General features: G+C 42.4%; 1 protein-coding gene across 1 annotated transcript in view; it reads right to left on the reverse strand.

The window, feature by feature from the left end:
- LOC138661654 (factor XIIa inhibitor-like) overlaps positions 1-14,737 on the reverse strand; it is a 64,424-nt gene that overhangs the window by 25,373 nt on the left and 24,314 nt on the right. The window contains exon 4 of the mRNA XM_069746494.1: positions 10,528-10,668. Within this exon, the coding sequence (XP_069602595.1) occupies positions 10,528-10,668 (141 nt within the window). The remainder of the gene's footprint in view (positions 1-10,527; positions 10,669-14,737) is intronic.

Consider the following 14,737-nt stretch of genomic DNA (forward strand, 5'->3'; position numbering starts at 1 on the left):
CATTCACTGGATTTTAAATTAACTTCCTCCAATTGCTGCTGTTTCAATTTTTTCTTTTTCTTCTATGCCCCTCCATTCCAAAGTTATGCCCCCTGAAAATAAAAATGCTAATTTTTCCTTTAACCAACTGGGTGCATACCACAGAATTTCTCTGTTTGGTTTTTCTCTTCTTTCAGAGAAGTTCTGTAGTGTACACCCAGTTGGAGGAAAGGAAAATTTACATTATTATTTTTTGGGGGGTATAACTTTGAAACAGAGAGGCACAGAAAAAACTGGTCTGGAAACAATGGATCAGTGACAATTGGAGAAAGTACTTAATTTACATTTAAGGCTGTGTGCACACGTTGCTGAAAAAAACGCATCAAAAACGCACCAAAAACGCGGCAAAAACGCGCAAAAAACGCATGCAGATTTCTTGCAGAAAATGTCAGGTTTTTCTCAGGAATTTTCTGCAAGAAATCCTGAACGTGTGCACCTAGCATAAATGTTCCAATGAAAGGTTGTCTATAAAATGACTTTGCGCTGAAGGGAAGTTGTCATCAGAAAGCAATCTATTGCTTAAATCAGGTTTTTGTACAGTTGTGCTCAAAAGTTTACATAGCCCGGCAGAAGTTTTGCTTTCTTGGCCTTTTTTCAGAGAATATGAATGATAACACCAAAATTTTTCTCCACTCATGGTTAGTGGTTGGGTGAAGCCATTTATTGACAAATTACTGTGTTTTCTCTTTTTAAATCATAATGACAACCCAAAACATCCAAATGACCCTGATCAAAAGTTCACATACCCTGGTGATTTTTGCCTGATAACATGCACAGAAGTTGACACAAATGGGTTTGAATAACTACTAAAGGTAACATCCTCACCTGTGACCTGTTTTCTTGTAATCAATGTGTGTGCATAAAAGCTGAGTGAGTTTCTGGGATCCAGACAGACTCTTGCATCTTTCATCCAGCCACTGACGTGTCTGGATTGTGAGTCATGGGGAAAGCAAAAGAATTGTCAACGCATCAAAGGGAAAAGATAGTTGAACTGTATAAAACAGGAAAGGGATACAAAAAGATATCCAAGGAATTAATAATACCAGTCAGCAGCGATCAAACTGTGATTAACAAATGGAAAATCAGGGTCTCTGTAAAAACAAAACCACAGTCAGGTAGACCAACACAAATGTCATCCACAACTGCCAGGAAAATTGTTTGGGATGCAAAGAAAAACCCACAAATAACATCAGCTGAAATACAGGACTCTCTAAAAACTAACGGTGTGGCTGCTTCAAGATACACAATAAGGAGGCACTTGAAGAAAATTGGGCTGCATGGTCAAGTCGCCAGAAGAAAGCCATTACTGCGCAAATGCCACAAAGTATTTCACCTACAATACGCAAAACAGCACAGAGACAAGCCTCAAAACTTTTGGAACAAGGTAATTTGGAGTGATGAGACCAAAATTGAACTTTTTGCCCACAACCATAAATGTTACATTTGGATAGAGGTCAACAAGGTCTATGATGAACATCATTCCTACTGTAAAACACAGAGGTGAATTGCTGATGTTTTGGGGATGTGTGAACTACAAAGGCACAGGAAACTTGGTCAAAGTTGAAGGAAAGATGAATGCAACACGTTATAAGGAAATACTGGAGGCAAATTTGCAATCAGCCCGGAAGCTGCGCATGGGACGTACTTGGACATTCCGACATGACAACAATCCAAAACACAAGGCCAAGTCGACCTGTCATTGGCTACAGCAGAACCTAGTGAGGGTTCTGGAGTGGCCATCTCAGTCTCCTGACCACAATATCATTGAGCCACTCTGGGGAGATCTCAAGCATGCAGTTCATGCTGAACAGCCTGGGAATTTACAGGAACTGGGGGCTTTTTGCCAAGAAGAGTGGGCAGCTTTACCATCTGAGAATATAAAGAACCTCATCCAGAACTTCCACAAAAGACTTCAAGCTGTCATTGATGTTAGAGGGAGCAATACATGGTATTAAGAAATGGGTATGTGAACTTTTGATCAGGGTCATTCAGATGCTTTGGGTTGTCATTATGATTTAAAAAGGAAAACACAGTAGTTTGACAATAAATGGCTTCACCCAACCACTAACCATGAGTGGAGAAAAAGTTTTGATGTTATCATTCATATACTTTGAAAAAAGGTCAAGAAAGCAAAAATTCTGCCGGGGTATGTAAACTTTTGAGCACAACTGTATTTAATGTGTTCTTTCAAACAATTTGTAGACTGATTTTTTTCCCGTATCACAATCGATATTAAAGATCAAAAAATAGAAATTGTTCAGGAAATCACACATGCACTGTACATTAGCCACAATGAACAGACTCTGACCCTTTCTTTTGTTTTGAAGCATCTAATGAGCGTGTGCAAAGGTCCATATAAATGGATAAGGAACAGATCAACTATGACATCACCTATTGTGAATGGTGCATCCGGTGTTTTCATAGAATCATATAATTTTGGCGTTGGAAGTGACCTCCTGGGTCATCGTTTCCAACCCCCTGCTCAATGCAGGAGTCACTAAACTATCAGAGACAGATGTCTGTCCAGCCTCTGTTTTGAAAACTTCCATTGAAGGAGAATTCACCAGCTCTTGAGGCAGCCTGTTCCACACATTGATCATATTCACTGTCAATAATTGTTTTCTAATATCTAATCGGTATCTTCTCCCTTTCAGTTTCATTCCATTGCTTCTTGTGTTTTCATGTGCAAATGAGAATAAGTATTATCCTTCTACATTGTGGAAGCCCTTCAGATATTTGTAGACATTTATTAAATGTCTTCTTAGTCTTCTTTTTTGCAAGCTAAACATTCCTTTAACCATTCCTCATAGGACATACTTTGCAGTCCGCTCATCATCCTGGTAGCTCTTCTCTTAACTTGCTCCAGTTTTTCAATGTCTTTGTCTTTTTTTTAAATGTTGTGCCTAGAACTGTACATAGTATTCCAGATGATGCCTGACCAAGGAGTAGTAGAGGGCAATAATCACTCCACATAGTCTAGACTCTATGCTTCTCCTAACACATCCTAGAACTGTTTGCCTTTTTTGCTGCTGCATCCCACTGTTGACTCATGTTCAGTCTGTGATCTATTAGTATACCCAAGTCTTTTTCACACGTGCTGTTGTTTAGTTCTATTCCTCCCATTCTGTAGATGTAATTTTCATTTTTCTTGCCAGATGTAGAATCTTGCATTTCTCCCTGCTAAATACCATTCAATTAGTTGCTCCCTATTGTTGAACCTTATCTAGATCCTTCTCTTCTCTACTTTTAGCTATCCCTCTTAGCTTTGCATCAACTGCAAATTCGATTAGTTTCCCTTTACTAGATCATTTACTAAAATGTTAAACAACACTGGGGCCAGGACAGAGCCTTGTGGTAACCCACTTGAAACACTCTTCCAATTGGATATGCAATCATTTATTACCACTCTTTGAGTACAATCACTAAGCCAATTATTAATCTACCTAACCATATCCTTGTGAATCCCATATTTGGTCATTTTTTGAATAAGGATAGAATGAGATATTTTATCAAATGTGTTTCTGAAGTCAAGATATATTATGTCTACCGCATTTCCCTGATCTACCCAGTCAGTGATTCCATCATACAAGGAAATTAGCTTAGTCTGGAATGACTTGTTTGCTATAAACACATGCTGTCTCTGGATAATTACTTCATTCTTATCCAAGCAGTTACATACATGTTGTTTAATAATTTGTTCAAAGATCTTTCCTGGTTTAGAAGTAAGACTCACTGGCCTGTAATTTACTGGATACATCTTCTTTCCTTCTTGGAGATAAGGACAACATTTGCCCTTCTCCAATCTTCTGGGACTTCTCCTGTTCTCCAGGTTTTTTCAAAGATTCTGGCTAATTTCCTCTGCTAACTCTTTCAGAACCCTAGCATGTAATTCATCTGGACCAAGAGATGTAAATTAATTTAAATTAAATCTCTGTTTATCTCTCTATTTATAGATAGTGTGGATTCTTTAATTCCTTTAGTCCTGGATCCAGCTGCTGTTTTCTGCTGTATATAGAGATGCTATCAGTCATTGTACAGGAGGAGGAGGTGAGCTGTGACATCACCTATTGTGAATGGTGGATCCTGTGTTATCTACTGTATTATAGAGGTGTTATCAATCATTGTACAGGAGGAGGAGGAGGTGAGCTGTGACATCACCTATTGTGAATGGAGAATCATGTGTTATTAGCTGTATATAGAGGTGTTATTAGTCACTGTTCAGGAGGAGGAGGTGAGCTGTGACATCACTTATTGCGAATGGAGAATCCTGTGTTATTAGCTGTATATAAAGGTGTTATCAGACACTCTACAGGAGGAAGTGAGCGCTGACATTGCCTAATGTGAATGTTGAATCCTGTGTAATCAGCTGTATATAGAGGTGTTACCAGTCATTGTACAGGAGGAGGTGAGTTGTGCATCATCTAATGTGAATGGTGGATGCTGTGTTATCTACTGTATGTAGAGGTGTTATTAGTCATTGTACAGGAGGAGAAGGTGAGCTGTGACATCACCTATTGTGAATGGTGGATCCTGTGTTATCTACTGTATATAGAGGTGTTATCAGTCATTGTACAGGAGGAGGAGGTGAGATGTGATAGCACCTATTGTGAATGGTGGATCCTGTGTTATCTATTGTATATAGAGGTGTTATTAGTCATTGTACAGGAGGAGAAGGTGAGCTGTGACATCACCTATTGTGATTGGTGGATCCTATATTATCTACTGTATATAGAGGTGTTATCAGTCATTGTACAGGAGGAGGTAAACCATGACTTCATCTACCATGAATGGTGGATCCTGTGTTATCAGCTGTGTGTACAAGTGTTACCTACCATTGCAATTTTTCCTCTGATAAGAAAACTGAACATTTTCCATGAAAGGACAGGAATAAATATGGGTGAATTTATTATACTCCCTGACAGAAATTATGTCGCTAATCCATGTTATGTGAATAAAGGCTTATAACCTGATGTTACATTCATCCATTGGTTGTATAAATTATTCTTTTGAAAGCTAAAACCCTCCGAAATGTGGTTTAGGTTAAGAAAATAAATTGGCATCAATGCAGAAATATTGATCAGTTAATGGACACAGAATGGTCAGATTTTGGCAAGACAAAAGTTTTGTCGCCCACAGAAAGTAATTCAAATAATTAACTTAAAATACAAATACATGTTGCATAATATTAGTGAATGAAGTTGTGGTGCTATTAGAGTCATATTTAATATTTTGTGTGACTTCCATGAGCTTGAAGGACTGGATCCATGCGGTTCAACAATGATTCATACAATCAATGAAATCATGAGGAATAGCAAAGAATGCAGTCTTACATACCTCCCAGAGTTCATCTAGATTCTTTGGTTTTGTCTTCCAAGCTTCCTCTTTCATCCTACTCCAAACATGCTCAATGATGTTCATGTCTGGTGACTGGGCTGGCCAGTCCTTGAGCTCCTTGACCATTTTTTGCCTGGAGGAACTTTGCTGTAGAGATGGATTTATGAGATGGAGCACCATCATGCTGCAGAATTTGACCCCTTTTATGATTTTGAATATAAGAGGTAGCTAAGACTTCTTGATATTTTAGGCTATTGATATTGCCTTCCACCTTGCAAATGTTTCGCACACCCCCATACTGAATGTAACCCCAGACCATGATCTTTCCACCACCAAATTTAACTGTTTTCTGCATGTATTTGGGCTCCAGTAGGCCTCCTGCAGTATTTGTGGTGGCTGTGGTATAATTCTACTGAAGATTCATCAGAGAAATGAACCTTCTGCCACTTTTCCAGCGTCCATCTGTTTAGCAGGCTGTGGGACTTTGCAAATACCACACGGTTTTTATTTGCCTTTTGTTTAGTGCTGGTTTCTGGGCACTGATTCGACCAAGGAGGCCATTTCAAGACAGAATCCTACAAACTGTTCTAGTTGACACAGGGACTTGAGGTGATCAGGCCTGTTGGAGCTCTGTTGCAGTGGAAGAGGGGCTTGCTTTGGATTTTCTAACCAACAAACATTCCTCCTGAGCAGTTATCTTGCGGGGTCTGCCGGACCGGGGCTTGTCAAACATCTCCAGTCTCTTCAAATCTTTTTTTAATTATTTGAACTTGATGCTGAGACACATTAAAGGTGCCAGCCACCTCTGCAGTGGATCTGGTCTTCAGCCTCTTGATAATCCAGGCTTTGGTCGCAAGGTGGATTTTTGGCATGTTGTCAGAGCTCAAGTTGCAATTCAAGTGAAGGTCTGGAGTGCTGGGTTTCTTTTTATGCACACACACTAATTAACCGATCATTTACTGAGCACAGGTGAGGATGTAAACTAGGATTGGGTGCATTATATGACCAGGCGACAAAACTTTTGTCTTGACAAAATCTGACCATTCCTTTCTGACCATGGACGGGACAGTACGTCTGAGGTCAGAACCCTCGCTTTGATGCGGGCTCCGGCGGTGAGTCCGCATCAAAGCCGGGACATGTCAGCTGTTTTGAACAGCTGATATGTGCCCACAATAGCGGCAGGTGAAATCGCGATTCACCCGCCGCTATTAATTAGTTAAATGCCACTGTCAAACGCAGACAGCGGCATTTAACCGGCGCTTCCAGCCATCGGGCCGGAAATGAGCGCATCGGGGGGTCAGCAATGCTCCTGCATAGTAACCATAGAGGTCCGTGAGACCTCTATGGTTACTGATGCCGGTTTGCTGTGAGTGCCACCCTGTGGTCAGCGCTCATAGAAAGCCTGCAATTCAGCTACATAGCAGCGTATAATGCTCCACAAATGCTGATTATGGCCCCATAAGATGCTCCATGACTATTATGCCCTATATGCTGTTGCTGCGATAAAAAAAAAAAATCACATACTCGCCTCTCGTCGCTCAGGCCCCCGGCACTTGCTATATTCACCTGTCCCCCATTCCACTGCCAAGCGCCACTGTCTTCTGCGTCCTCTGCACTGACTGTTCAGGTAGAGGGCGGCACGCACCCTAATCGCGTCATCGCGCCCTCTGACCTGAGCTTCACTGCAGAGGACGCGGAAGATGGAGAGGCGCCGACTATGGAACGCGGAGAGCTGAATATTGTGCACTGCCCCCGTTATACTCACCTGCTCCTGGCGCGGTCCCTGCACGTCCCTGGTTCTCTGGGCGCTGACATCTTCTTCCTGTATTGAGCGGTCACATGGTACCGCTCATTACAGTAATGAATATGCGGCTCCAACACTATGGGAGTGGAGTCAGGTCCATATTCATTACTGTAATGAGCGGTACCATGTGACCGCTCAATACAGGAAGAAGCTGTCAGCGCCGGAGAACCAGGGACATGCAGAGATCACGCCAGGAGCAGGTGAGTATAATTAGACAGCTGCCACTCCCCCTCCCCTGCCAACCCCTGGGAATGACTCGAGTATAAGCCGAGAGGGGCAATTTCAGCCTAAAAAAATGGGCTGAAATTCTCGGCTTATACTCGAGTATATACGGTATTATTTAATTTTCATGGATTTTTCATTTTTTTCTCATGCTGAATTTCAATTTTTTATACATTGCACAGATGATATGTTACGTGCACACCGCTAGGTTCAGATAGGGGTGGGACAGGTCTCATGAATTCTTTGGAACTCTGGGGGAACCGTTACTCAGGGCGACCATGTACTGCAGCTTTCACAAGATGGATCCACTTGCTCACACAGATACAATTGATAGAGTCCTCATAAACACATGAACAGTGTAGTTTAATAGCACAGCATGTCCAGTACAATTTGAGTCTTTTAAGCACAGGCTTCATAAACAGTACAGCTGCTTCTTAAAGGCATATTGACTACAGGCTCTTTTGATAGCACAGTTCAGAACAGATCAAGACTCTATACAAAGGCACAGTAGTATACAGCATTCCTTCCAGCACAGTGAGATGGAGGGAGGAATGTTTTCTGAGGGAGATGATCCCTGTGACACAATTCCTTCCAGTCCTTATCTTCCTGCTCCTGATAGACTTTCTCAAATAGCAGTACAGGGGTTATCCCAGCTTCACTCTTTCATGGAATCCTGTTTCTCTATGGTTCACTTGCCTGGACTTTTGTGAGAGACAGATCACACACCACTCATCCATTGGCTGCTGTCAGAATGGTACATACACAAGTTCCCCATAATCCCCTTGGGGCTCTGCTAACCACTCCCTGTCTCCAAGGACTGTGTTAACCCCTCTAGTTGCTGGATGCTTTTGAAGCAATAACACTCAGCTCTACTTCTGCATGTCGCAGATACTGTGATGGCTACTTCCCTTACAGTAAAAATCAAATTAATGGCCTTGAAAAGTATGTGTTACGTAAATCTGTCACCAGGTATTTGCTATTTAATCTGAGAGCAGCATAATGTAGGGAAAGATACCCTGATTCCAGGGAAGTATCAGTTATTAAGCTGTGTGCTGTAGTTTCAAAACAATCAGTGTTTTATCAGCAGGAGATTATGGAAGACCAGGTCTCACGTGCAGACAGTCTAGCTACTCTGTGTAACCCCCACCCTCACCACTGATTGGTAGCTTGCTGACAATGCACGCAGGAAGCTGCCAATCAGTGGTTTGGGCAGGGTTATAGAACGCTCAGCATTCCAAGCTCTGCTAGATCTACTGCAGAGAAAACAGGGATTTTTTAACCCCTTTCTGTCATTGGACGTATTATTCCGTCCATGTGGGGTGGGCCTTACTTCCCAAGGACGGAATAGTACGTCCAGCGCGATCGGCCGCGCTCACGGGGGGAGTGCGGCCGATCGCGGCCGGGTGTCAGCTGCCTATCGCAGCTGACATCCGGCGCTATGTGCCCGGAGCGGTCACGGACCGCCCCCGGCACATTAACCCCCGGCACATTAACCCCCGACACACCACGATCAACCATGATCACGGTGTGCCGACGGTATAGGGAAGTGTCACGCAGGGAGGGGGCTCCCTGCGAGCTTCCCTGAGACCCCTGCAGCAACGCGATGTGATCGCGTTGCTGCAAGGGTCTCTTACCTCCTTCCTCGCTGCAGGCCCCGGATCCAAGATGGTCGTGGCATCCGGGTCCTGCAGGGAGGGAGGTGGGTTACCAAGTGCCTGCTCAGAGCAGGCGCTTGGTACTCAGCGCACTCAGGACAAATTGTACAACAACTTTTGGGGTCCAATTTCTTCTCTTACCATTGGGAAAATAAAAAATTGGGTGCGAAAAGATAATTTTTGTGAAAAAATATGATTTTTTATTTTTACGGTTCTGCATTATAAACTTCTGTGAAGCACTTGGTGGGTCAAAGTGCTCACCACACCTCTAGATAAGTTCCTTATGGGGTCTACTTTCCAAAATGGTGTCACTTGTGGGGGGTTTCAATGTTTAGGCACATTAGTCGCTCTCCAAACGCAACATGGCGTCCCATCTCAATTTCTGTCAATTTTGCATTCTAAAGTCAAATGGCGCTCCTTCCCTTCCGAGCTCTGCCATGCGCCCAAACAGTGGTTAAGCCCCAGATATGGGGTATCGGCGTACTCAGGACAAATTGTACAACAACTTTTGGGGTCCATTTTCTCCTGTTACCCTTGGTAAAATAAAACAAATTGGAGCTGAAGTAAATTTTTTGTGAAAAAAAGTTAAATGTTCATTTTTATTTAAACATTCCAAAAATTCCTGTGAAACACCTGAAGGGTTAATAAACTTCTTGACTGTGGTTTTGAGCACCGTGAGGGGTGCAGTTTTTAGAATGGTGTCACACTTGGGTATTTTTTTATCATATAGACCCCTCAAAATGACTTCAAATGTGATGTGGTCCCTAAAAAAATGGTGTTGTAAAAATGAGAAATTGCTGGTCAACTTTTAACCCTCATAACTCCCTAACAAAAAAAAATGTTGGTTCCAAAATTGTGCTGATGTAAAGTAGACATGTGGGAAATGTTACTTATTTAGTATTTTGTGTGACATATCTCTGTGATTTAATTGCATAAAAATTCAAAGTTGGAAAATTGCAAAATTTTCAAAATTTTCGCCAAATTTCTGTTTTTTTCACAAATAAACGCAAGTAATATCAAAGAAATTTTACCACTATCATGAAGTAGGATATGTCACGAGAGAACAATGTCAGAATCACCAGGATCCGTTGAAGTGTTCCAGAGTTATAACCTCATAAAGGGACAGTGGTCAGAATTGTAAAAATTGGCCCGGTCACTAACATGCAAATCACCCTTGGGGGTAAAGGGGTTAAAACTCCACCAAGCAGCCCAGTAAGTGACACATCACAGGAATCAGAGTCTCAGCCCCTACATTGTGCTGCCTTCAGGTTACATAACAAAAACCTGGCAACAGATTCCCTTAAATGGGCAATTCCTAATCTTGCACAGTATAACCCACTGAAGAAAAGTTCAGGTTTACTACTAAATTAATACTTACATCTATGTGGATGCCTCTATGCATAAATTATGTAATTTCTTTAAAAAAACAAACAAACAAAAAACCTTGCTTACTGTTTCCCATGCATTTCTCACCTTCACTGAAGAAAATTTCATTTGCGGCAATAAATGATTGAAAATTGGTCAAGTTCTGCATGGCGTGATGTACGCACTGCGGGTTTTCCATATCGCGATATAATATTTTCAGCATTAATTCCCTTGTTTTTCCACTAGATCCTTAAAAAGAAAAAAAAAAGGCAATAATTTAAAAAAAAAAATTGCAAGAAAATGGTCACATTTTAAGTTTTAAAATATTTTATGAAAAGAATCATCTACAAAACATTTTGTAGAGAAGTAAGAGACAGAAATGTGCAGCACAAAACTCACATGGTTCCAATTGGCGCCAAGTAGAAGTACCGTATATTGCTTGTTATTGAAATCAATGAGAAATTACTTTAAAAACCCTACAAAAATTAATTCTGTGATTTTAAAGAAAATTAAATTAAAAGATTTTGGCCTGAAATTGTGTTTTTCAACCACCAGTACAGTTTTGCTTTACTTTATTGCAGAGGCAACAAAACTGTGAAATCACACTATATTTAACCCTTTAAAGAACATGATTTTTTAATTGTTGTTGTTTTAATCTATGGGGCAGCTCACATCACCGTTTTTTTTTCAGGCGTATTCGACATCCATGTTAAATCGTAGCATGCTGTTATTGTACGCATGTATCGACCGAGACTCGCCAATGCAAGCCTATTGGTGCGAGAAAAACTCGGACACCACACGGACCATCCATCTAGCTTGCGACAAATACGCACACATTTTCATCATTTCAGCCCATTGAGCCATTAAATTCAATGAGGAAAAGCAGTGAGAAATGTAAAGCCATAAGCATGTCATATGGATGTCACACGGATACAGTGGGGGAAATAAGTATTTGATCCCTTGCTGATTTTGTAAGTTTGTCCACTGACAAAGACATGAACAGTCTATAATTTTAAGGATATGTTAATTTTCACATTGAGAGATAGAATATCAAAAATAAAATCCAGAAAATCACAATGTATAAATTATATAAATTTATTTGCATTTTGCAGTGAGAAATAAGTATTTGATCCCCTACCAACCATTAAGAGTTCTGGCTCCTACAGACCAGTTAGATGCTCCTAATCAGCTTTTTACCTGCATTAAAGACAGCTGTGTTACATAGTCACCTTTATAAGGCCGGTTTCACACGTCAGTGGCTCCGGTACGTGAGGTGACAGTTTCCTCACGTACCGGAGCCACTGACACACGTAGACACATAAAAATCAATGCATCTTTTCAGATGTCATTGATTTTTTGCGGACCGTGTCTCCATGTGCCAAACACGGAGACATGTCAGTGTTCGTGTTAGCGCACGGATTACACGGACCCATTAAAGTCAATGGGTCCGTGCAAAACACGTACCGCACACGGACATTGTCCGTGTGCAGTCCGTGTGCCGTGCAGGAGACAGCGCTACATTAAGCGCTGTCCCCCCCACTGGTGCTGAAGCCCCATTCATATGTTCCCTGCAGCAGCGTTTGCTGCAGGGAACATATGGGGTGGAGCCGCATATTCATCACTGTAATAAGCGGCACCACGTGACCACTCATGCAGGAAGAGCTGCAACGCTGAGAGGAAGCTTCAAGGGAACTGGGTAAGTATTTTAATGCCAGCGGGCGGGCGCACAGGGAGAGGGAGAGGGGAGATTACCGGGAACTTTATTTTAACAACAACAACAAAAAAAAAAACGTTATTTCATTCCTTCTCTCCAGCGAATGCTGCTGGGAAGAAGGAATGAATTCTGGATTCAGCACCCAAAGCAGGGGACAGCACTTAACTGTAGCGCTGTCTCCTGCACGGTGCGTGTGGTACCCAGTCAGCACACGGACGGGACACGGCTGCCGCACGTGTGCTACACTGATGTGCCATGTAAGCACACGGACACATGGACACAGATAACTCCGGTACCGATTTCTTCGGTACCGGAATTATCTGGACGTGTGGGACAGGCCTAAGAACGTCAGGGACAAGATCATAGACCTGCACAAAGTTGGAATGGGATACAAAACCGTTAGTAAGACGCTGGGTGAGAAGGAGACAACTGTGGGTGCAATAGTAAGAAAATGGAAGAAATACAAAATGACTGTCAATCGACATCGATCTGGGGCACCATGCAAAATCTCCCCTCGTGGGGTATACTTGATCATGATGAAGGTGAGAGATCAGCCTAAAACTACACGGGGGGAACTTGTTAATGATCTCAAGGCAGCTGGGACCACAGTCACCAAGAAAACCATTGGTAACACATTACGCCGTAAAGGTTTAAAATCCTGCAGTGCCCGCAAGGTCCCCCTGCTCACGATGGCACATGTGCAGGCCCATCTGAAGTTTGCCAATGAACACCTAGATGATTCTGTGAGTGATTGGGAGAAGGTGCTGTGGTGAGATGAGACAAAAATTGAAGTCTTTGGCATTAACTCAACTCACCGTGTTTGGAGGAAGAGAAATGCTGCCTATGACCCAAAGAACACCATCCCCACTGTCAGGCATGGAGGTGGAAACATTATGTTTTGGGGGTGTTTCTCTAAGAGCACATGACTACTTCATCGCATCAATGGGAGAATGGATGGAGTCATGTACTGTAAAATCTTGAGTGACAACCTCCTTCCCTTAGCCAGGACATTAAAAATGGGTCGTGGCTGGGTCTTTCAGTAAGACAATTGTTGTGGATTCTGTTTTTGGGCTCCCTCTGGTGGTTACAGATGGTACTGGGTGACTTGTGTTCTCTGCGGTCTCTGGTGTCCACCTGTTCTATCAGGATATGGGAGTTTCCTATTTAACCTGGCTTTCTTGTCATTTCCTCGCCGGCTATCAATGTAATCAGTGTGTCTTGTTACCTCTGCTTCCCGCTTCTGTATTCTTCAGGACAAGCTAAGTTTTTGATTTTCCTGTTCCACGTTTTGCTTAATTTTTGTCTTAGTCCAGCTTGCAGATATGTGATTCCTTTTTGCTGGTTGCTCTAGTGGGCTGATATTACTCCTCATGTTCCATGAGTTGGAACATGAGTTCAAGTAATTTCAGGATGGTTTTTTGTAGGGCTTTTCGCTGACCGCGCAGTTCACTTTTGTATCCTCTGCTATCTAGCTTTAGCGGGCCTCATTTTGCTGAATCTGTTTTCATAACTACGTATGTGCTTTCCTCTCATTTCACCGTCATTACATGTGGGGGGCTGTTATTTCTGTGGGGTGTTTCTCTGGAGGCAAGAGAGGTCTGTGTTTCTTCTAATAGGGAAAGTTAGTTCTTCGGCTGGCGCGAGACGTCTAGAATCATCGTAGGCACGTTCCCCGGCTACAGCTAGTTGTGTGTTGAGGTTCAGGATCGCGGTCAGCTCAGTTTCCATCACCCTAGAGCTTGTTTTATTTTTTGTGCTTGTCCTTTTGTGATTCCCTGCCATTGGGATCATGACAGTATAGCCGGACAAAAAGTGGTAATCGTATTGGCTGAAGTAGGAGGAAAAGTAGTCTGAGGAAGTTTTTTTTTTTTTTTTTTCCCCTCAGAGTTTGCTGCATAGCCTTAATTGCAGCCTGGCTGCGTCTTACCTCCTCTTAATCCTTGAATGGCTCTGACCTCAGCTGTTTATCATGGACGTCCAGAGTTTGGCTTCCAGCCTGAATAATCTTGCTGCTAAGGTTCAAAATATACAAGATTTTGTTGTACATGCTCCTATGTCTGAACCTAGAATTCCTATCCCAGAGTTTTTTTCTGGAGATAGATCTAGTTTTCTGAATTTTAGGAACAATTGCAAGTTGTTTCTTTCTTTGAAATCTCGCTCTTCTGGAGACCCTGCTCAGCAAGTCAAGATTGTTATATCTTTCCTGCGGGGTGACCCTCAGAATTGGGCATTTGCATTGGCACCAGGGGATCCTGCGTTGCTCAATGTGGATGCGTTTTTTCTGGCATTGGGTTTGCTCTATGAGGAACCTAACCTAGAGATTCAGGCTGAAAAAGCTTTATTGGCTCTCTCTCAGGGGCAAGATGAAGCAGAAATATATTGTCAGAAATTTCGGAAATGGTCGGTGCTTACTCAGTGGAATGAGTGCGCCCTGGCTGCAAGATTCAGAGATGGCCTTTCTGAGGCCATTAAAGATGTCATGGTGGGGTTCCCTGCGCCTACAGGTCTGAATGAGTCTATGACTATGGCTATTCAGATTGATCGGCGTTTACGGGAGCGCAAACCTGTGCACCATTTGGCGGTGTCTTCTGAACAGGCACCTGA

This window comes from Ranitomeya imitator, chromosome 1 (genome assembly GCF_032444005.1).
Source record: "Ranitomeya imitator isolate aRanImi1 chromosome 1, aRanImi1.pri, whole genome shotgun sequence".
Lineage (NCBI taxonomy): Eukaryota > Metazoa > Chordata > Amphibia > Anura > Dendrobatidae > Ranitomeya > Ranitomeya imitator.